The 24,159-nt window shown below is 43.6% G+C and overlaps 1 protein-coding gene across 1 annotated transcript in view; it reads left to right on the forward strand.

The window, feature by feature from the left end:
• The window catches only part of zfp64 (zinc finger protein 64 homolog (mouse)), a 74,793-nt gene that overhangs the window by 24,592 nt on the left and 26,042 nt on the right, over positions 1 to 24,159 (forward strand). Inside the window, exon 3 of the mRNA XM_038803121.1 lies at positions 22,529 to 22,699. Coding sequence (XP_038659049.1) covers positions 22,529 to 22,699 — 171 coding nt within the window. The remainder of the gene's footprint in view (positions 1 to 22,528; positions 22,700 to 24,159) is intronic.

Consider the following 24,159-nt stretch of genomic DNA (forward strand, 5'->3'; position numbering starts at 1 on the left):
ACCCTGTTAGAACAACACCAACTCAAATTCACATGCTGCTACTACAGAGCTTCCTAATTCCACTAACAAAACCAGAGCCCAAAATGATGGGGCCTGTTAAAAATGTCATTGACGGGTAGCACGGTGGCGCAGTGGGTTAGCCCTGCTGCCTCACGGCGCCAAGGTCCCAGGTTCGATCCCGGCTCTGGGTCACTGTCCGTGTGGAGTTTGCACATTCTCTCCGTGTTTGCATGGGTTTTGCCCCCACAACCCAAAGATGTGCAGACTAGGTGGATTGGCCATGCTAAATTGCCCCTTAATTGGAAAAAATGAATTGGGTACTCTAAATTTTTTCTTTTTAAATGTCATTAATGGGGTGACACAATGGCACAGTGGTTAGCACTGCTGCCTCACGTCGCTGAGGGCCCGGTTTTGATCCCGGCCGCAGGTCGCTGTCCGGGTGGAGTTTGCACATTCTCCCCATGTCTGCGTTGGTCTCGCCCCACAAGCCAATGATCTGCAGGGTAGATCACGCAAAATTGCCCCTTAATTGGAATTTTTTGTTTAAAAAGAAAAGAAAATGTAATTGACTGGGTGTCTGACCGTACTTCTGCTGTGCTGGTGGATTCTGGCTGTAGTTACAGAATGAACTGCAATACTTTTTAAGATCCCTGCGAGTTATAAATTGGACATGGTAGCCTTCTGCCGATTGCTGTCAATTACATATTGACTGTCAGTGAATTGCTGTTGGTTATGAGGTAAATCTAAGTGATAGCAGTGTTACTATTAGTGCTCGATGCAATTTCATGAGTTCTTCTTTGTTATTGGTGGAAGTAAAGTTTCTCCCACCTCTGGTTTCCCTGCTGTGAATCCCTACGTTTCCTTTTTCCAGCCTGTTTTAAGTGACTTGCTGGCTCCTAGATCTTCTTGAAGAACAACGCCAGCTTATATAGCACCTTTGGTGTAATGAAACATCTGAACGTGCTTCAGCAGGAGCATTATGCAGCAAACTCTGACACAGAGCTACATAAGGGGATTTTAAGTCAGATGACCAAAAGCTTCTTCAAAGAGGTAGGTTGTAAACAGTGTCTTAAAGTAGGAAAGCCAAGTTGAGGTGGTGAGGTGGAGGGAGGGTATTACAGAGTGGAGGTCTAGGCAATGTAGATCACGGCCACTAAAGGTCAAGGGATTAAAATCAAGGACACAGAAGAGACCAGAATTAGCTGAGCACAGACATTTCAGGAGGGTTGTGGGGCTGGAGGAGATTACAGATATAGGGAGGGCTGCGCCAATGGAGGGATTTGAAAACCAGGTTAACATATTAAAATCAAAACGTCGCTGACCGGAAGTTAATGTAGGTCAGTGGGCACAGGGGTAAAAGGCGAATGGGATATGGTGTGAGTGAAGACACAGGCAGCAGAGTTTTGTATGACCTCATGTTTACATAGGTTAGCATGTGGGAGACCAGCCAGGAGCACATTGAAACAGTTGAATCTAGATGAAATGATGGCAGGTTGTGGGTTTAATCAGCAGCTGAGCTTGGATGGGTGAAGTTGGGTGTTGTTATGGAGCTGGAAGCTAAAGGGGGATTCCAGGTGTTCAGCACGAATTATGTCATCAAGCAGGCCACACAGTCCATCACATTGAATAATTCTCACAGATGGGAAACCAGAAGAAAACAAGCAGATTGTTATCATTTTTAAATATGATTTTATAGAAAGCAAAATAATGATTTGAGTTGTACACAACGTAGAGACTGAACAACAAACTGTGCTAAGGATTATACTGCCGACCAATTTAAGATTATCAGTCAGACTTGCAGTGTGACTCACTTACATGTGCTAGAAACTATATGTATATATTCACACATAGGGTCCTGTTATTTGCACCACAGAAAGAAGCCTTTTTCAGCTAAACAAAAGCTTGGAGGACAGCCATTCCATCGTTCATTCCCCATGGCAATACATTGACCAGTCGACTGGTTTGAATTTAAACAAACGTTTGGCATTTACCTGTTCCCTAGTGCATTCTCCAATGCAACGTCTCTACTAATCAGAGTCCAATTGTCAACTAATCAGCAGTCTCTTCTCGTGCAATATAATTTGTTGTTCCCTTTACAATCGGTATTCTTACGAATCTGCCCTGATGAATTCAAGACGAAAAGCTTTGACAGCATGTCTTTTTTTAGCAATACTGTTGTTTCACAGCGCCAGGGTCACAGGTTCGATTCCTGGCTTGGGTCATTGCCTGTGCGGATCTGCACATTCTCCCCATGTCTGTGTGGGTCTCCTCCGGGTGCTCCGGTTTCCTCCCACAAGTCCCAAAAGACGTGCTGTTAGGTGAATTGTCCCTCCCTGTACCTGAACATGTGCTGGAATGTGGCGACTAGGGGCTTTTCGCAGTAACTTCATTGCAGTGTTAATGTAAGCCTACTTGTGACAATAAAGATTATATATTATGGGGCAGCACGGTGGCGCAGTGGGTTAGCCCTGTTGCCTCACGACGCCGAGGTCCCAGGTTCGAATCATTGTCTGTGTGGAGTTTGCACATTCTCCCCGTGTTTGCGTGGGTTTCGCCCCCACAACCCAAAGATGTGCAGATTAGGTGGATTGGCCACGCTAAATTGCCCCTTAATAGGAAAAATGAATTGGGTATTCTAAATTTAAAAAAAAAAGATTATATATTATTACTCAAGTTTTGCACTTCCAAACAAAAACAGAAAAGCTGAACATACTCAACAGGTCAGACAGCATTTGTAGAGAGAGAAACAGAGTTAACTTTTCGCGTCTGTGACCTTTTATCGGAGCATAGATCTGAATCGTTTTTCTCTTTTTCTCTTCACAGCTGCAGATGCTGAATGTTTCCAGATGTTTTGTTTTTATTTCAGATTTCCAGCTTCAGCAGTATTTTGCTTTAATATTATTTTCTAGTTGCATGGAATGGCAAAATAAACCTGTTCAAACCTGTTCTGTGTTACGATTGTAGCTGATACTACTGGACAGTCAGGTCCATGGCTCATTAGATTGTAACTTTTATTTTTTTGTTCAGAAAAGTGGATGGTCAGTGTCACAATGCGGTTGACTAACTCTTAACAAAAGAATAAAACATTTAATAAACAGGAAAAGATTACCTATGATACACTATTCCTTGACTCCTTCACTCCCACTATACCTTCACAAATATATACAGATTTATAAGGACTACACAAATTACAAAATGTATCCTATACCCTAATGTTCTCAGTAAATACACAGTCCATGTAAATCAATAGGTAAAATGTGGTCGATACACCACACTCAGAAACCTCGTGACATGCTACCCCATTCAACTTCTGTGGATTCTCATCAAATTCCCCCAGATGCTTTACTCACTGTGAGCCAACTGGTCTCACTGGAACTCTGACTTCCACTCGAGAGTTTCCAAACTCCATTCTCCAAATAGCACACCTTGGAATCTTCTCCCAAAATTTGCTTTCTCTTGGATTCCTTCACCTGGGATCCACTTCCAAGATTTCAACCACTTATAAGTATTTAAAAGTACCTCTATTTCTTGATAGTTGCAATTTATAATGTTAGTTGTAATCTTATTACTTTTACGTCCTCGCCAGTTACATTTTCAATTTTCATTGTGCTGTAATTTTCATTGCTGTATACACAACTTTTCATTCACGTTTATTAGGAAAAGAAAAGTAGTTTTAAGGGATTTATATTTGTATTTGTAAATATTAGAAATAAGGTATTGTTTTAAGTGGGTTTAATTTTTTAAAAAATCTTTTTATTGGCATATTCAAAATTTCTATACATAGCTGTTTGTTTTCATTTATTGCACAAAGGTCCCTTCTTGGGTTTCTCTATTTACAGTCTGTCGCCGTCTGGCTCAGAATAGAATCCTCCCTATCCCCCCCCCCCCCACACCACTCCAGCTCCTCTCTCCTTGACCCCCTCCCTTCCCCCCTTTTTCACTTCTCCCCATTTTTTCAGGCTGGGTTTTGCTACCTCACCTTGCTCCCTCACTTTCCTCTTTCTATCTTATCCTGGCTATTTCACCCTGGCTACTGGCTATTTATTTATTTATGTATTAGCCACAAACAGGTCTTGGAACAGTTGGGTGAATGGCTCCCATGTTTTGTGGAAGCCCTCTTCCGACCCACAGATGGTGAATTTGATTTTCTCCATTTGGAGATATTCTGATCGGTCGGACAGCCAATCTGCAGCTTTAGGTGGTGCTGCCGATGGCCAACCAAGCAGGATTCTACGGTGGGCAATCAGGGAGGCAAGGGCGTCCGCCCTCCCCATGAAGAGATTTGGCTGGTCTGATATCCTGAAGACCACCACTTTCGGGCATGACTCCACCCTCATCCCCACCACTTTGGATATTGACCCGAAGAAGGCTGAAATGGGTTCAATTTAATGTTTCTGTACCTGGTAGGACAAAACCTACAGTTGGTTCATGCTAGACAAAGTTGTTTGTATGTTTTGGGGGCTGGTTTCAATTCCAACTGTGTTTCTATTGTGCTTAGAGAGAGCTGCAGTGTGAAGAAAACATAAAATAGCAATGGTTGCTTAGCAACTGTTAAAACCTGCCCGGATCCTATTTGCTGGGAACGATTGGTTATCCCATGACTCTTGAGGAATATGACCTCCCCCAATGAGGGGGGGGGGCTGGGGAATCACTAGTAGTTGCAGGTGTACAAATAGAGCTGGCCAGTGTGGTGCCGACTAGAGAAGGAAACAGTAGTGAATTACTGCCAGTATATACATATTGTTGAAATAAAGTTACTTTCTGTTTGACTCTACAAGCTCGAGCTGGAATCTTTGTGGCTCTCACACAACTGGTGACGAGGGTTAAAGTTGAATAGCTGTCTACGCTGCTGAAGCCACTTCCTTGGATTTGTGTTGGATACATGTTGGAAGCTTTTTTTTCTGTTGCACCATGCCTCTTTACGGACGTTTGGATACATTTGATACTGCGCTGGAGAGTTGGAACCAGTACACACAACAAATGCTTTACCACTTCCAGACGAATAACATCACTGAAAACAAACGGCAAGTGGTCATTTTGCTCATCGCCTCTGGCGCACATACATTTGGGGTGATGAGAAGCCTTACATACCCAGCCGCATCTGACAGCAAAACGTTTCATGAACTTGTATCTTTGGCGGGGGAACATTTTAACCCAATCCCATCTGCACTAGTCCAATGTTACTGATTTCACACCACAGAGAGGATCCCTGGAGAATCCTTTGCTGAGTTCTTATCCAGGCTAAGCAGGATTGCTGAGTACTGTGAATATATTGCCACTTTGTCGGAGATGTTACAAGACCATTTGGTTTGCCGTATCAACAACGCGGCCACCCAGAGGAAACTCTTAGCTGAGCTGCCATTGACTTTTCAACAGGCCATCCAGATGGCGTTGTCCTGAGAGAGCGCAGAACGGGGGAGTGCAGGAGCTACAGAGAATGGAGGTGCATGTCTTGGGGTGTGACCCCTTCTGTCCAAAAGCGTCTGGCCGTACCTTGTCTGGGCAAAGTAAGGACAAACGCCCCACATAGAAGATCTCTACCTGAAACTCGCAGGTGACTTTCGTTCACAAAATTGGATCTGAATCACATCTATCTGCTGCTGGAGTTCGACCGTGCCTCCTGCCTGTATGTTACTATCATTCCGCACAGGGCCTGTATGAGTATACACTTTTGGAGTGTCCTCTGCTATTTTTCAGTGAGTCATGGAGAGAATCGTGTGAGGGTTGCCATGAGTCGCTGTTTATTTATACAACATCTTGATTATGGGAGTTTCGGAGCGAAAGCATTTGGATAATTTGGAGGCTGTGCTTAAATGCTTTTTGGAGGTTGGAGTCTGTTTACGTCATGCAAAGTATGTCTTTCAGGCGAAGGAAGTGGTCTACATAGGTTATTAGGTGGACTGCAAAGTTTTGCTCCCTGTCGTAGAGATGGTGCATGCAATCCAACAGGCCCCGGCTTCGGGTCTTTGTTCTTTTCTCAGCCTCGTAAATTACTCCAGGAAGTTTCTCCCCAATCTGGCCATCGCACCTTCTGTTGAAGAAGAATCACGCCTGGGCTTGGGGGTCAGCCGCAAGAAACTGCTTTTCAGCGGGTAAAACAACAGTTGTCGTCGTCCGGATTACTAACCCACTATGATCCTGCAAAGCCTTTGCTCACCACATGTGATGCCTCCCCATTTGGTATTGGGGCCGTCCTGTCCCACAACATGGAGAATGGAGGTGAGTGGCCGATAGCTTTTGCCTCCCACATGTTGACTGCAGCGGAGAGGAAATACGCGCAGATTGAAAAGGAAGGTCTGGCAGTGGTTTTTGAAGTGAAACGCTTTCACTGGCCACCACTTAATGGTCACCATTTCACTAACATGACCAATCATAAATCTCTGCTTTGACTTTTCAGGGAGGTTGTGCCAATTCCGCCCAATGCTTCCGTGCGGATCCAGCGCTGGGCTTTGCTGATCACTGCCTACAGGTATTCTTTGGAGCATAAACCAGGGACCCAGATCGTGAATGCCGATGCACTAAGCCGGTTGCCTTTGTCAACCCCCATGACAGGTGAGGTGGTCGCAACCTTGAATTTTATGGACTCATTGCCTGTCACAGCATCGCAGATCCATGAGCAGACCCAGACCCAGTCCTATCCAAGGTTCAACATGTAGTCCTGTATGGTGGGCAGTTTAGACAACTCCCAGATGAGTTGCGGCCATTTTCCTCCAACGTGTCAGAATTCAGCGTTGAAGATGATTTCCTGTTGTGGGGGACGCGTGTGGTTGTCCCAGATAAAGGGCAGGAGCTGATACTAAAGGACCTCCACAATGGTCATCTGGGCGTGACCTAAATGAAGGTGCTGGCCTGGAGTTATGCCTGATGGCCGGATCTAGACGCCGACATTGAAAAAATTGGCCAAATGCTGCTTGGGTGCACTTACATGCCAATTTTGTTGGTCCTTTTCAAGGATCCATGTTCCTCTTATGATTGATGCCCGATCAATGTGGGTTGAGTTACATAGAATGGCAGGAACAAGAGGTGCTGGTCACGGACAATGGCACTCCTTTCACAAATAAGGAGTTTGCGGGATTCATGAAGATGAACATGATATGACAGAGTCGCACCGCTCCATATCACCCGGCTTTCAATGGTTTGGAAGAGCACGCAGTGCAGACGTTAAAATGGGGCCTAAAGAAACAGTCTTCTGGGTCCATGAACACTAGACTGGCTCGTTTTTTTGTTTTGTTATAGGACCACTCCTATAACAAGGGTACTGGGGTAGCTCCCACGGAACTCCTAATAGGCCGCAGACTTCGTATCCGCCTCACCAAGGTTTTTCCCGACATTGGTGAAAGTACACCGAAGTCAGGACTGGCAGGGGCATGGCCCTTCTTGACATTGGCTGGTCCGACAGTTTGCGCCCGGAGACCTTTTTGCTGGCGGTGCCCAGTGGGTCCCTGGCGTTATCCTTGGAATGGGGCCAACCTCTTATCAGTTGCAAGCCCAGGGTCGTATACAACGCAAACATTTAGACAACATCCAGAAGGCCACCTCATCCGCAGATTCCCCTTCCCCGAAAATCACTACTCAAGACGCAGCAGCTACTGGATTCGGATTCAGTGGATGCTCATCCTCGATCTTCCTCTGGCACCATGCTTGAGGCCTGCTCAGGTCACGACAGAACCCCACAGATGTAAGGATGCCAAGATGACGAAGGTTCTCGACTCCGAGATGGACACACAGAATGCCTCCGAGGGGGAGCCGCCGTTTCCACAACCCACGGACTCGCAACCGTCTTGGAAGCACCGTTTGCCTTCTCGTTATAAGCTTCCCAATCCAGCGACTCATACTCATGACACTCAACATGCTGTAAAGTGAGTCCGATGCCCTCCTTCGACAAGGTCTTCGGCAGATTCCTCAGACTTTGGTTGGGGGTAGGGGGGTAGGAGGGGAGGGAATGTTACAACCTGCCCGGATCCTACTGGTTGCGGACAATTGGTTGTCCCATGATTCTCGAGTATGAGCTCTCCAAATGAGGGGGGGTGGGGGAATTCTCTCGTAGTTGCAGTTGTATAAGTAGAGAGAAGACCAGTGTGGTACCAGCTAGTGAGGCAAGCAGCAGTGAATTAGTGCTGCTGTGTACATAGTGTTGTAAATAAAGTTACTTTCTGTTTGACTTAACAAACTCGTGCTAGATTCTTCGTGGCCCTCACAAAAGCAACCGAGACCATGTAAGGTAGAGAAGCTTTTAACTTTTAAGCTTTGACAAAGGGTCATCTGAACTTGAAACATTGGGTCTTTTCTCTCCCTACAGATGCTGCCAGACCTACTGAGATTTTCCAGCATTTTCTCTTTGGTTTCAGATTCCAGCATCCGCAGTAATTTGCTTTTATAGAGAAGCTTTTAAGTTTCATTTTAGCTCATTTGATTGCAGTTGGAGATGAGTAGTGAGAGAGAAGGAGGTCTTGCAGCTCTGCTGTAAGCCGTTGGTTTTAGAGGGCTAAAGAGGGAACATCTCTCTCGGCCTTGCTAGAAGAAAAAACGTATTATGGAGTAATGGTTAAGAAAACAGATGCTGGAAATTCAAGGTGCAGCTAGTTGAGGAAACTAGAGAAATAAAGTGTCCAAGAAGCCTGGAATTAAGTGAACAGACTGGTTCAGAAGAATTCAAGGAAGAGTAAAGAAAGTGTTCTGAGCTAGACAGACAATTGCAGTAACTGGATTCACAGTGGGACAGCAACCTTCAAAGGTAAATAAAACATGTGATTCATTTTAATACAGTCTGGGAATCAAGAGTTAAAGCAATTGTGAGCAGTTTGCACAGCAGTTTAGACAAAGATAACCTAATGGGGTTGGTGTAACATCCTGGACTGGATTCAATGTTAAAAGTGGAGCAGAAACATAGTTTAAAAGTGTAATTTGGAAATCCTGGTCTGGGTTTGGAATACAAATCGTGGGAAAGCATACTTATGAGAGAAGATTTTAAAATGTATTTTTGGGAGTGGAGTTTGGAAACTCTCACTTGACAATCATCTGGGGGGATTCCGAGGAGAAATCCACAATCATTAACTTGGGGTTCAGAGTGGGGAGTGTATTTGCCCACCGTCATCTTGTGAGCTTGAAAGGGATTTTGGTGTTAAAGAGAACATTGTACATTAATGTTTTTAATCCATGTTAATCCAAAACCTGTGCGTTATAGTTCAGCTAAGGGGGGGGGGGGGGGGGGGGGGGTTTGAAGTAAATGTACATTGTATCATAATCCATTATTTTTCATGTTTACTGTTTTTTTTCTGGATAAAACTAACAGTCATATGACTGTTCTATCATGTTTTATTAAACAAAATAAATGATATGGTCTTTTAAGCCAGGATTCCATTCTGGGATCTTTCCGTTCAGTTGTAACATCAACTAGGATCATAACGGCAGCACGGTGGCGCAGTGGGTTAGCCCTGTAGCCTCACGGCGCCGAGGTCCCAGGTTCGATCCTGGCCCTAGGTCACTGTCCGTGTGGAGTTTGCACATTCTCACCGTGTTTGCGTGGATTTCACCCCCACAACCCAAAGATGTGCAGGGTAGGTGGATTGGCCACGCTAAATTGCCCCTCAATTGGAAAAAAATTAATTGGGTACACTAAATTTATAAAAAAAAAATAAAAAAAAACTAGGATCATAACACATTTTAAAACGTATACCATGCATTCTTTTGCAGCAATCTTGCTTGCCATTGCAATGGCAGTGATGCACAATCCTTGACAACCCATTTATGGCAGACGCACCTAGTCCTGGCCTATCATCAGCTACATCCTGTTCCACCATTGACAACTCTACTTGCTTTTCCTCTCTTAAACTGTGCGTTTTATGTAATATGTTCTCACTAAACTTTCTCTCTAAATAATTACAGTGCTTTGCCTTTGATGGTGGCTGTGTCAGGCATTGTGTGCAATGAGCATGCTGTGCAGTGCTATGTTTATTGGGCCTGTTAAAGCTGCCATCTCAACTTTGGAAGGACTCCTAAAAGGAGAATGGTGAAAACACACTTCTGTTCTTGCTTACTGTTGTCAATTTAGGGTTGTTACCAATATTTTCCCAGGTTCAATGGCATCAATCACTCTCGAGTGTTTTTCTTTTGTGGGAGCGGTCTTGCACTGCCATTTATCTACTTTATGGTTGTAAAGACAAGGGATGTAATAATACATTGTCTTGTGATCTGGACCTTTGTCTGTTGTGCATATGTTTCTTCAGTTTGTCCAAAGGTATACTGTGCAAGTATTTGGGGAGATGAGAGTTGATGCAAATTGTTAAGCTGATTTATTTCCTATCCAAAAACAACACTTGTAATTGGATTGAACGTTTACATTAATGCAAATACTGGTAGTTTTTGCATGGTGTTATGATGTAAAATGGTGGAGATACTATACTGCCCTATTTTAGTGGGTCATCCTGCTTCATTGAAATATAATTTCCTGAATGTCTTTCCATTGTATTCAACCTTTTACTGCCTACACAGCATTCTTTCCACTTAAGGCATACTTGGATTTGATGGTGTTTTTGTGTCCATATGGGGGGAGATCAGGGGCTGGTTTAGCATAGTGGGCTAAACAGCTGGCTTGGAATGCAGAACAAGGCAGCAGTGCGGGTTCAATTCCCGTACTGGCCTCCCCGAACAGGCACCGGAATGTGGCGACATGGGGCTTTTCACAGTAACTTAATTGAAGCCTACTTGTGACAATAAGTGATTATTACTATTAATATTATTATATTCTGGTCACCTTAACATGGATGATGGGGAGTGTGGTCAGAAATCCGGATGCGTGAATAGCAGCCATTCCAGTTTAATCTTCCTGAAGGCATCCAATTAGGATACTGTCTTTGGGTTTGCCCTCGCCTACATCAAATGGCCTGGAAAAATATTTGAGGCTCGACATAATCAGAAATAAATGAAAAAATTTCCAATACAATGAACTTGAGGTGTTTTTGGTTACTAATCAAAGGGAACAAATTGCCTATTATTTGGCAGTTTTTGAGAAAATAAATCAGGACTCCTCATCAGCACTTTACTTACTGCTTTAATTGCAAATCTACCCTTCTTTTATTTTCAAGAATATATCAAGTGGACCTTGGACAACAATGATTCATTAGTTTATTTTGGGTGGTGATGGCTGAGTGGTTGAATGTTTGGCAAAGATATCAGGAAAGATTTCCTGTCATCTTCATTCTTTTATATCCAGCTGAAAAGGCAGTTGTGACTTTGTCCAGGAATCATTGGCCTGGACTTTCATTGTACAATTTCATGACAGTGTATTGGAACACCAACACAAGTGCTGTGCGATGAATGTGGGAACATTTTTTATACATTGTTTTATATGTATCTGTTGCAGTAATGTTATTAAAAGCCTGAGTCAAGGTCATAATTAGGCACTCATATGGGGAGGCGTTGGTGTAGTGGTATTATCACTGGATTAGTAATGCAGCGACCCAGGTTAATGCTCTGGGGACGCAGGTCTGAATCACACCACAGCAAATGGTACAATTTAAATTCAGTGTCAAATGTCGTAAAACCCCAACTATTTCACTGATTCATTCCAGAGCCGCAGCAATGTAGTTGACTCTTAAATGGCCTCACAGTGAAATGGCACTCGGTGCAAGGTAAATTAGGGATGTGCAATGAATGCTGGCCTAGCCAGCAATGCCCACATTCCACAAATTAAAAATAAAATATTCTCACACTTGAAGAATAGTCCCTGTCGTGAGTCATCATGTCAGAATTAATGTCTGCGGGCAGCACGGTGGCGCAGTGGTTACCATTGCTGCATCACGGCGCCAAGGTCCCAGGTTCAGTCCCGGCCGTGGGTCACTGTACGTGTCGAGTTTGCCCATTCACCCCGTGTTTGCCTGGATTTTGCCCCCACAACCCAAAGATGTGCAGGCTAGGTGGATTGCCACGCTAAATTGCCCCTTATTTGGAAAAAAGAATTGGGTACTCTAAATTTGGAAAAAAAAGAATTATTGTCTGCATGAGAAAAGGGTGTTCCCGTTGTGATATGCCATCTCTAACAAGACCTTGTGAGATGCCATGATCTGGATTCCGCCCACAATGGGATGAACCTGACTTTCAGAATTAAGTGAGTTTAAAAGCTCAAAAGCACAAACGGGGGCCAGGCGCGGAATGGCACAAGGGTGGGATAGAGGTCTCCCAGGTGATCAGAGGCTCCTGGGTGGTTGGTATCAGACCTGGGTGGCACCCTAGCACTGCTGATGCCACTGGGGCACTTTAGCACTGCTAACCTATTACCCTGGCAGTGCCACCCTGGCCCAGGTGCCATTTTTTCCACGCCAGGGGTCAGGCCTGGTGGTACCCTGCCCGTATGAGGTGGGGGGGGGCTCACTCGAGGACCCCCCACACCAGACAGGTGAGTTGGGGCGTTGGGGACTTCCAGGGGGTTATGGGGAGAAGGGGATCAGGGTTATGGGGAGAAGGCAGGAGAATGGGGATGAGAAAATATCATCCATGATTGAATGGTGGAGCAAACTCGATGAGCCGAGTGGCCTAATTCTGCTCTTATGTCTTATGGTCTTATGGGGTTGCTCCTCGGTGCAGGAAATGTGACTGAGTGTGGCCTCAGCGGGGTGTTCCCCGCTGAGGCCCAGAAAAGAAATACAGTGCTGTTACATAGTGAGGTTAGTCCCTGTGTTTACCCCTCAAATCCCTCTCAGAATTGGATTTTTTTTTTTTTCGTTTCTGTGGCGGGCCTTGTTCAAAGGAGATATCTTAGAGCAAATGACAGGCAGGAGGTAAATGAGTAGAGACAAAGAAGTTGAAAAAGGTGTGGTTTTCTGGAAGCATACTCAAAGTGAAGAGTCTTAAGAATGCTTTTCGAGCCAGGGATTGAGTTGGCTGGCAGAACAGAAACCAGAGCAGAGGGATATAATGCTGGAGGAGGGGCTGGATAATGGAAGGGATAGTGACATTTAATAACAAATTCTCTCTCATGATTTTACCAAATAAGGTGATTGTGCTTTTGGTCTCTGGTTACGCTCCTTGTTTGCTGGCTAAATTATTTACTCGTTGCTGTACGTAGCTTATCCTGGAATTGACGTTTATTTTTATTGTCAGTGATCCTGAACAAGACTGATTCTTCTTTTTTTGCTGGCAAATTTATTGCTTGGTTCCTGGGTTTAATGTTTCACAAGAACAGTTCACATTAATCACAAGTTAACATTGTCTCCAACAATTTGTTTTGGAAATGGATTTTAGTGCCATGGTGTTGTTTTCCATTAAGCTGACTGAATATGCAATTGACACTTGGGACCTCTGGGTTGCATGTCATGCATAAAAGATAAACAAGATGGTCAAGGTTGATTAGTTTGAGAAGGTCCGTAATGCAAGTCTGAACGTCCTCCGATGTCCAGGAAATTCTTCCTAAATCTATGGTGTGAGATGCTTAATAATAATAATCTTTATTGTCACAAGTAGGCTTGCATTAACATTGCAATGAAGTTACCGTGAAAAGTCCCTAGTTGCCACATTCTGGCGCCTGTTCGGGTACACGGAGGGAGAATTCAGAATGTCCAAATTGCCTAACAGCACATCTTTCAGGACTTGTGGGAGGAAACCGGAGCACCCGGAGGAAACCCACGCAGACACGGGGAGAACGAGCAGGCTCCACACAGACTGTGACCCAAGTCGGGAATCGAACCTGGGACCCTGGCGCTGTGAAGCAGCACTATTAAATACAAGTCCAGGTGATTTGTTATTCTGCTTTTTTATTTCAGGAACGCAACAAAATTCTAAAATTTGTCAGCTGCCAGATTATCACAGGGATTCAGAAACTTTCCATCGACTTTGGCATTAGCACATGCGTACGCCAGTCCTCAGGAAATTGTGAATTTCCCTCATGATTGACTTATCTATCACGAGTTAATTGATCATTCGCTTGGAATAATCCTTCATTTGACCAACTTTAGCCTTTTGTCGTAACTTCATTTCCACATGGAAATATTTTGTTTGCTACGGTACACTCTGTCAGTTCTACATTTCTGATAGTTAGATGAGAAATGGTGCTATCTTTATTTTTGCATATTATAGGCAATTTTGCCCATGTTTCTTAATTTTTATCAAAATTAAATGATGTAGTAATGAAATCAGTTCAGTGTAAATGAAGAGCAATGATTTTGCACAGTGAGACCTGGTACATTACATTGAAACACTTCTTATCAAATGGGTGAACCATTGATTTATTTTCACAGATGTTCCTCAGTCCTCTAGGCCAGTGAGGGAACAAAGCAAGCAAGGTCACTATCCAGCAAAATTGCGACAAGTGCATAATGGGTCATCACATTTGAGGACAGGATGAGGCTCAACTGTGAAGTTCAGTGTGACTGTTAGACTTGAGACTCGCAACCTAGGCCTCTGTAAAAGGAATAGCCTTTCATAGTAACTTCATTGCAGTGTTAATGTAAGCCTACTTGTGACAATAAAGATTATTATTATTATAGGTGAGAGCTGCTGGCAACTATAGAACGCTAGCCCAAGTGAGTTTTCACTTTCAGGAGTGAGGACAAAAAGGTAAAGCGATGGGGGTGGTGATACAGTGAATGGCTAAAATAGGAAAGGTGGGGTCAATTTATATACAATATGTATAATATTCATGTATAAAAGCATTGGAACTGATTAAATGTCAAGGATTTACTGTACTTTGCGAATTTAGATAATTTGCACAAATTATCTCAGCGATTCAAAATACTCTGAGCACATTTTCAGCCACCTGCAAGTGTGATTTCTCTGTGTGGTGACTTTATTTGTCCTTAAGCATTAAAAAAAAAGAAATTCTTCTGGTTTTGCTTCTAAAGGTTTAGCAGGTTCAGTGCAATATCCTACATAGAATTCAGCGATTTAACCTCCGAGATCTCTACTGAGTTATCTGACCTTGGGTGATCTCAGGGCAACACATGAGATACTGCAGGTTTGTGCTGGAACAATAGAGGGGAGAAATAAGTTAAGCTTCCATCTCCTGATTGTTATCCAGCAATCATTACTAGAAAATGTGTCCATTTTTGCACATTCAACTGAGGACATGGTGGTGATTAGGTATGATCTTCCATGAAGGTTGAATAGATTGTTGATGCTCGCTGTCTAGGCTGATGCATGAATAATGAGCATTTGTGTGAAACCGTAGCTGAGCATGTTTCATTGCCTTCAGAGAGGGAAAGAGGGTTGAAAGAAGTGGAGGGAGACGGGGAGGAAACATCACTTGATTGCACATGTATTTTTACATAGGCGTATCCAGGTCTATTCTATGAACAATTAATTGCACAATGGCATGTGTTTGATGTAAGGACTTAACATTCGGTTTGAAGAAAATGTAGAGAATCCTTGATGAACCTGACATTTGTTCCTTCAAAAGTAAACCACAAAGTGTGCCTCTTGCCATTCAGTTTGATTTGATTTGGGAGAGTCTCTGTAAATAGTGCCAGACATTTGATATTCACCATTTGATAGCTTTGTATCTCACAATGCATTTTGCTCCATTATCATGTTAATCAACGAAAAGAGATCTGAGGTTTGGAAATGGTTCGTTGTTAAGAAGCATTATTCTAACCAGAGTTCAGTTGCATTCTGATAAGATTACTTTTGTTTTGCAGAATATATAATTGAGTTTGAGAGAACTGATCTGAACAGAGATACGAGTTTTGTCAGACAAATTTAGAGGGTGCTTCATCTGGTAACAACAAGACCGCACCAGGACTCCAGACATAGACATTTGTAAATTTATACTGTATGATGTGCTTTATATGTTTGGTGTTGCTGCAAACATGGACTCATTTGTAATCTGTGGTGCACACTATACATAGAGAATGTGTAGTTTTCATCATTTGCATATAGACAATGTAATATTCAATGCCAGCACATGCAAAACGCTGCACAATAGTAGGAAAAATAAATATCATAGTATACTATGGATGGTGAAGAAATAGCTCACAATGGATCTGGGTATGATAGTACATTTGATGCTAATAGAATGAGTAATGTGGTCCCAGCGCTTTGCATCTGATGCATTGAAAGTGCCAAAGGATTAGGGGACTTGAATATTGTGTGCTAGCTGTCCAAAAAGTGCTGTATTTTTCCCCCTCTAGAAAGAAATAGTAACCTCCTATCAACATCTTTGGGTTATCATTGACCAGAAACTGAACCAGACATATAAATACTGTGGATACAAGATAAACTCAGAGGCTTTGAATTCTGCAGAGGGTAACTTACCTTCTAATTCCACAAAGCCTGTCTTCCAAAAGGCACAAATAAAGGAATAGAATGTGATGGCATACTGTCCACGTGCACGGCTGAGTGCAGCCCCAGCAACATTAAAGAAGTCTAAAACCATCCAGGACCAAGCAGCCGCTTCATTGAGACCCCATTATGTCAATGACAATTTCTGGTCAGACCCCATTTGGAATAGTGTGAGCAGTTTTGGGCACCATATATTTGAGGAAGGATGTGCTAGCCTTGGAAAGGGTCCAGAGGAAGTTCACAAAAATGATCGCTGGAATGAAGAGCTTGTCGTAGGAGAGATGGTTGAAGACTCTGGGTCTGTACTCGTTGGAGTTTAGAAGGATGAGGGGGGATCTTATTGAAACTTACAGGATACTGCGAGGCCTGGATAGAGTGGATGTGGAGAGAATGTTTCCACTTGTAGGGAAAACTAGAAGCAGAGGACACAACCTCAGAATAAAGGAACAATCCTTTAAAACAGAGATGAGGAGGAATTTCTTCAGCTAGAGGGTGGTGAATCTGTGAAGATTTTTCGCCACAGAATGCTGTGGAGGCCAAATCGCTTAAGACAAAGATAGATAGGTTCTTGATCAATAAGGGGATCAGGGGTTAAGGCAGGAGAATGGGGATGAGAAAAACATCAGCCATGATTGAATGGTGGAGCAGACTTGATGGGCCGAGTGACCTATTTCTGCTTCTATGTCTTATGGTCTTATACTGCCTCAAGAAACTTGAGGAAATTCAGCATGTCCACATTGACTCTTACCAGCTTTTACAGATGCACCATAGAAAACATCCTATCTGGCTGCATCACGTCTGGTATGGCAACTGCTCAGCCCAAGACTGTAAGAAATTACAGAGAGTCGTGAACACCGCCCAGTCCATCACACAAACCTGCCTCCCATCCATTGACTCTGTCCACACCTCCTGCTGCCTTGGGAAAGAGTGCAGCATAATCAAAGACCCCTCCCACCTGGCTTACTCACTTATCTAACTTTTCCCATCGGGCAGAAGATACAAAAGTCTGAGAACACGCACTAACAGATTCAAAAACAGCTTCTTCCCCACTGTTACTAGACTCCTAAACGACCCTCTTATGGACTGATCTGATCTTCACACATCTTCTCTGCAACCGATGCCTATGTCTATGTATTTACATTGTGTATTTTATGTTTGCCCTATTATGTATTTTCTTTTTATGTACTTAATGATCTGTTGAGCTGCTCGCAGAAAAATACTTTTCATAGGATGGGAATAGAGGGATACGGAACCCAGAAGTGTAAAGGATTTTAGTTCAGACGGGCAGCACGGTCAGCACAGGCTTGGAGGGCCAAAGGGCCTGTTCCTATGCTGTACTTTTCTTTGTACGTCTGTACATGTGACAATAAACAAAATCCAATCCAATCTGTCTGAGCTGCACACAGAACAATACTTTTCACTGTACCTCGCTACACGTGACAATAAACAAATACAATCCAATCGTATTGTGGTGCTGCCCCATTAAGAAAAAGTAAGCTGCTGTTGTAATTTATCCTGAGTAAGTGGATCACAGACCTGGTAAGAACCCAGCTTCTTTTCTTGGTTTGCGCTGACTTCAGTTACTCTCGGCCAGGACATTACAATTGGTCTACATACAATTATGTAGACCTTGGTTTTGCAGGGAAATGGTCGCAAGGTTCGAGGAGCATAATACTGTTGAGTAATCCTGCTGGAACAGGTTGCAATGGATGTTAAAACAGGCTTGTTAGTGATGCTCTTACAATACAATACTTTTGAAACTCGCACATGAGTGAATAATGAATGAGGTGTTTAGCCAGTGTGTGTGTGAAACTGTATCCTGGCAAGTACTCAAGCAAGGTGAGAAGGCAGGGAGGGGAAAATAATTGGTGAGGAAAGCAGGAAAAAAGATGTTTCAACTTCGCTTTCAGCAATTTTCCTTTCTGTTATATGCTTCAGCAAATGTAGCTCTCAACAAGTAGTCCCTTAGCAACCAGACTACTGACAATAAAGAGGTAATTTGAAACGAAAGCAGTCCCACAAAAAACAAATTGAGAGCCAAATTGGCGGCCATATTTTCCTTGCATTTACAACCATGGCAACTGATACAAAAGGTTTTTTTTTAAAGCTGCTTTGAGATCGTCATGCTTTGTAATTGAAGCAGGTCGTTTTAATCTACATTAGGTTTGCCTCATTTTTTGAATTGTTTTTTCCGATTCAAATTTAGAAAATTCTAGCACACATTGCTTTGAGAAGAATTTCTGGACTTGCTGCCCCTTAGATCTGATATTAAATCAAGATTTCCTTTACCAGCTCGGGTAAATGCAAGAGATCGCAAATCATTATTCAGAGTAGAGCAGGGAGTTTTTATTATTTCATTTTGAGATGAGGGTGCTGCTGGCAAGGTCATCATTTCCTGACCATTCTAATTACTCTTGCAGGTGGTAGTGTGGTACAACCTTCTTGAATTGCAGCAGTTGCTGAGGTGACGTTGCTCCTGTTGGGCAGGGAGGTTCAGGATTTTGACCCAGTTGTGATGAACAAAGTTCAGTGTATATATCACAGAATCACTGCAGTGCAGAAAGAAGGCCATTCGGCTACACCTACCCTTCAAATGAGCACTCCCTCACCCTATCCCTGTACCCCATAATCTCTCCAAACCTGCACATCTTTGGGCACTAATGGACAATTTATCATGGCCAATCCACCTACCCCATACATCTATGGACTGGGAGAGGAGACCGGAGCACCTAGAGGAAACCCACGCAGACACGGGGAGAATGTCACAACTCCACGCAGCCCGTGACAAAGGCTGAATTGAACCTGGTCTCTTCCGTTGTGAGGCAGCAGTGCTAACCACTGTGTCGCCAAAATGGGAGACACAAAGACTTAATATAATAATTTAACTGTTAATAATAGATTTTCAGGTCGGGATGGTGTGTGACTTACAGTTGGTGATGCTCCCATGCACCTGCTGCCCTTGTCTTAATAAATGATAGAAGTTGTCAGTGTAGGAGATATTGTCAAAGAAGCCTTGGCGAGTTATTGCAGTGCATCTTGGAGGTTATTCCTAATTTGTTTGTTTGTATGATACACACTGCAGCCCTGGCCAGCTTGTGGTGGAGGGAATGAATGCTTAAGGTGTTGGATATTGTGCCAATCAGTCTAGCTTCTTAACTGGATGGTGTCAAGCTTCTTGAATATTGTTGGAGCTACACTCTTCCGGAGCGGCCCGGTGGCACAATGGTTAGCGCCTATGGGTCACTGTCAGTGTGGAGTTTGCATATGTCCCCTTGTCTGCGTGGGTCTCGTCCCCACAATCCAAAGCTGTGCAGATTAGGTGGATTGACCATGCTAAATTGCCCCTTAATTGTAAAAAAAATCGAATTGGCACTTAAATTTATTTTTAAAAGAGCTACGTTGGGAGCAAGTTGGGAGTATTCCATCACACTTCTGGCTTGTGGCTTGTAGATGGTGGATAGGCTTTGGGTGTCAGGAAGTGAGTCATCAGGCCCTGGTCTGCCCTTGTAGCCAGAATATTTATGTGGCTGGCCCAGTGAAGATCCTGGTCATCGATGATCTTCAGGATGTTGATTGGGCTGATCCGACTTTTTTTTATAAAAACATTTTTATTCTCCTTTTTCACATTTTCTCCCGAATTTACAACCACCAACAATAAACTATAATCAGCAACAGATATGTCAATCCCCATAACAACAATCCCATCCTCCCACCAACCCCCAAACATCAGCCTGCATGTTTACATAAACAAATCACAAAAAGGAATCTAGGATTACCCATAATCATCCTTAATATACACGGCCCCCCCTCCCACCAACTCTTCCCCTCTCTCCCCCCCCCCCCCCCCCCACTAATGTTCGATGTAATCCAGTTCTTGAAAGTGCATAATAAATATTGCCCATGGCTTGTAGAACCCCTCCGAGCTTCCCCTCCGTTCAAACTTAACCTTCTCAAGGGTCAATTATTCCAACAGGTCCCCCCGCCACGCCAGGACACAGGGTGGAGAGGCTGCTCTCCATCCCAGCAGGATCCGCCTTCGGGCGATCAACGAGGCGAAGGCTACGATATCTGCCTCCGCATCCGTTTCCAACCGTGGCTGGTCCGACACCCCGAATATGGCCCCCCGGGGACCTGGGTCTAGTTCCACGTGCACCACCTTGGAAATTACCCTAAAAACCTCCTTTCAGTACTCCTCGAGCTTTGGACAGGCCCAAAACATATGAACGTAATTAGCGCGCCCACCCCCCGCAAGTCTGTTAGCACTTGCCATTATTCCTGGTTAAAAGTGACAACAGGGCAGCACGGTGGCCTAGTGGTTAGCACAACCGCCTCATGGCGCTGAGGTCCCAGGTTCGATCCCGGCTCTGGGTCACCGTCCGTATGGAGTTTGCATATTCTCCCCGTGTCTGCGTGGGTTTCGCCCCCACAACCCAAAAATGTGCAGAGTAGGTGGATTGGCCACGCTAAATTGCCCCTTAATTGGAAAAAATAATTGGGTAATCTAAATTTATTTTTAAAAAGTGACAACAACAACTTTAACATCAACACATACGCAGTTAAACGTGGAAATCTGAAAGTTGTTATCGTCCTCTAGTTGTATTCCTGCAACCTTCGCTGATGGAATCGGCAAATAAATAACCGTCATGGCACAAACATTGGCAAATTATCTGCTGTAACATTAAAAAGGGCTGAAAAAGATAGGGCTTCACTCAGGAATAACTGACTTTTTAAATTATGTATGAAGTGATATTACTACTGAAGAACCCCTGTAGCCCTGAGAAAACTAATCTGATCGGTGTGCAGTATCATTCCATCAGAAGACAATTCATGTGGAATACCTGTTTGGGAGAAAAAAATATTTTTCGGTTTTGCACTTTTATTTGCATGTCTCAATCTTTCTTTCTTTATTTTGTTTCTGTGCGATGATTTAATTGGAATCTACTTTTCCTTGCTCTGCTGTCTGCATGTGACAGTGAGGATTCTCCATGAGGCTGACATCAGAAGAGTAGAAATTTTGGCTGACACACTCTCTCTAAAAGTATTTGGGAAACTGCACAGGAGGTGGAACAGCAAAAACCTTTCCTTCGCCTCTCACAATAAAATCCAGGTCACGGGGGCAGAACGGTGGGGCAGTGGTTAGCACTGCTGTCTCACAGTGCCAAAGACCCAGGTTTGATTCCAGCCCCGGGTCAGTGTCCGTGTGGAGTTTGCACATTCTCCCCGTGTCTGCTTGGGTCTCACCCCCGCAACCCAAAAAGATGTGCAGAGTAGGTGAATTGGCCACACTAAGTTGCCCCTTAATTGGGAAAAAAAGAATTGGGTACTCTAATTTTTTTTTCAAAATTAAAATAAATAAATAAAATACAATCCAGGCCGTTAGTAGTGATTGCCCTTGAGAATTAATCCATGCTTTAAGGCATTCTGAGGACAAGTAAATAAATACATTATGCACATAATTTGATGGGAAAGTACCTGTGTTCAATTTGACATGATAATGGTCAGTCAAAATGCACCCAAAATGTGTACTATACGGCAGGGAGAAGCTACTGAAAGACTTGAGCAGTTTGCCTGTCTCTTAGACTCCTCCTCTTTGCTGCCCACCGTTACTTGCTCCTGTAGTACTCATGCTCTTGTGTATCGCTCAGTGAACCCTTGTTAGCCTATCTTATCCTCCCACCCCACCAAATGGATTCAGCATGGATGCTGCTTACTGTGAGAAGGAGATGTGTTATTAGATGTTGGCACCTGGGATATCATTATAACCTACCTGTTGGTCCTTGAGGTTTAAAAAGCTGAACTGATACTGGACGCAAGACACTCTTTCAAACAGAGCTTGCATAGCTAAAAATACTTGGTAGTGTCTTTAAAGTTTGCAGGCGTGTGGGGTGAGTAAGTAAAACAGGGTGACTGCTGGCTGGGCTTGTAGAGCAGTCAGGTGGGTGCAAGCACCTCTGATTCTCCATGCACAAAATTACTGTTCATTGTCAGGAGGAGGTGCTTGGCAATCGAAGCAAAGATCTGCTCAATAAGGTGAGAGAGGAAAGGTCGGAGGAAATATGTGATCTCTTGCAGGTCTGGGAGCAGCGATGCACAAGAGGACGCATAACAAAAGGCACAGAATTTCCAGAGAAGGAGGATTCATATCTTGAATATTAGCATTCGCTCAACTTGTAAAGCAAAACTCTGTTTTTACAAACAAAGCTGTTAATAACTTGTAGAAGAGCTATTTGTACAATTCATGTTAATTCTATTTTTACAGTTTCCAACCGGTTGACCGAATTTGGTTTTGAACAAGGGTATCAGACGTATGTACCCAGTACGAGCAGTGCGGGTCAAGTTTCTAATCTATCCCTGGGACCCACCAGACCAACTCCAAAAAAATCTAAATCCACTTCAGCAACACAAAAGAAACTAACGTGCTGCTATCCAGGTATGTATAGAATCCTTTAAGTGGTTAATCATATTCAAGAGTTCTTGTAATACTCAGGACTGGATTTTCATCTTGTATGATTCCAGTTCTGATTATTATATGTGGATAAAATAGTTAACTGAAAACTTGATTTTGATGCTGGCTATGTGGCTAAAGCAGTCACCCTGGTGAAAATAATGTCAAGAGGCTAGGAATCCTGTGGCGAGTAACTTGCCTCTTGGCAACCCAAAGCCTGTCCACCACCTCCAAGTCAGGAGTGTAATGGAATACTCTCCACTTGCTTGGATGATTGCAGCTCCAACAACACTCAAGGAGCCTGACACCATCGAGGACAAAGCAGCCCGCTTGATTGATTGACATCCCAGCCACAAACTGTCACTCCGTCGACCACCACAAACTATGGCAGCCGTCTGCACCATCTACAAGATGCACTGTAGGAACTCACCAAGCTTCCTTAGAAAGCACTTTCAAGCTCACGATGACCTGAAAGACAAGGCAGCAGATGCATGGGAACATCACCACCTGGAGGTTCTCCTCCAAGCCATTCACCATCGTGTCTTGGAAATAGATCTCCATTCCTTCACTGTCACTGGGTCAAAATCCTAGAACTCCCTCCCTAACGGCGCAGTAAGTATACTTACAATACATAGACTGCAGTGGTTCAAGAAGGCAGTTCACCACCACCTTCTCAAGGGTAATTAGGGATGTGTAATAAATGCTGGCTTGACCAGCCTTGCCCACATCCCATGAATTAATTAAAAAAAATAAGTTTCTACACAGCACAATGCAACTTCATAGCTTGTTCAACACAAGATTAAGAAATAGAAGCTGTATGGTGGCAGATGATGGAAAGTAATTCTGCCCAAATGTACATGATTTGAACACATTTAATGAATGAGTTGCAGGTGGAATGTCTTTTCAAATTAAATTTTTGTATCTACGGATCTACATTTATGACTTTTCTGAACCTTTACTTTTTATTTAAAATTGATATATGAACATGTGGGCGGCATGGTAGCACAGTGGTTAGCACTGTTGCTTCACAACTCCAGGGTCCCAGGTTTGATTCCCGCTTGGGTGACTGTCTGTGCGGTGTCTGCACATTCTCCCTGTGTCTGCGTGGGTTTCCACCGGGTGCTCCAGTTTCCTCACACAGTCCAAAGATGTACAGGTTAGGTGGATTGGTCATGCTAACTTGCCCTTAGTGTCCAAAAAGGATAGGTGGCGTTACTGGGTTGTGGGAATAGGTTGGAGGTGTGAGCTTGGGGTAGGATGCTCTTTCCCAGGGCCGGTACAGACTTGATGGGCTGAATGGCCTCCTTCTGCACTGTAAATTCTATGAAATGAAATTTATATAAAGACAGCATAGTAAACAAGCACTGTATAAAATATCATTGATCGTGGTCATCTTTGCAGGTTAATGCAGGTGTTATTCGGGCCCTCAAACTTTGATTGTCCAT

Source organism: Scyliorhinus canicula, chromosome 7, assembly GCF_902713615.1.
Source record: "Scyliorhinus canicula chromosome 7, sScyCan1.1, whole genome shotgun sequence".
NCBI classification, from domain to species: Eukaryota; Metazoa; Chordata; class Chondrichthyes; order Carcharhiniformes; family Scyliorhinidae; genus Scyliorhinus; species Scyliorhinus canicula.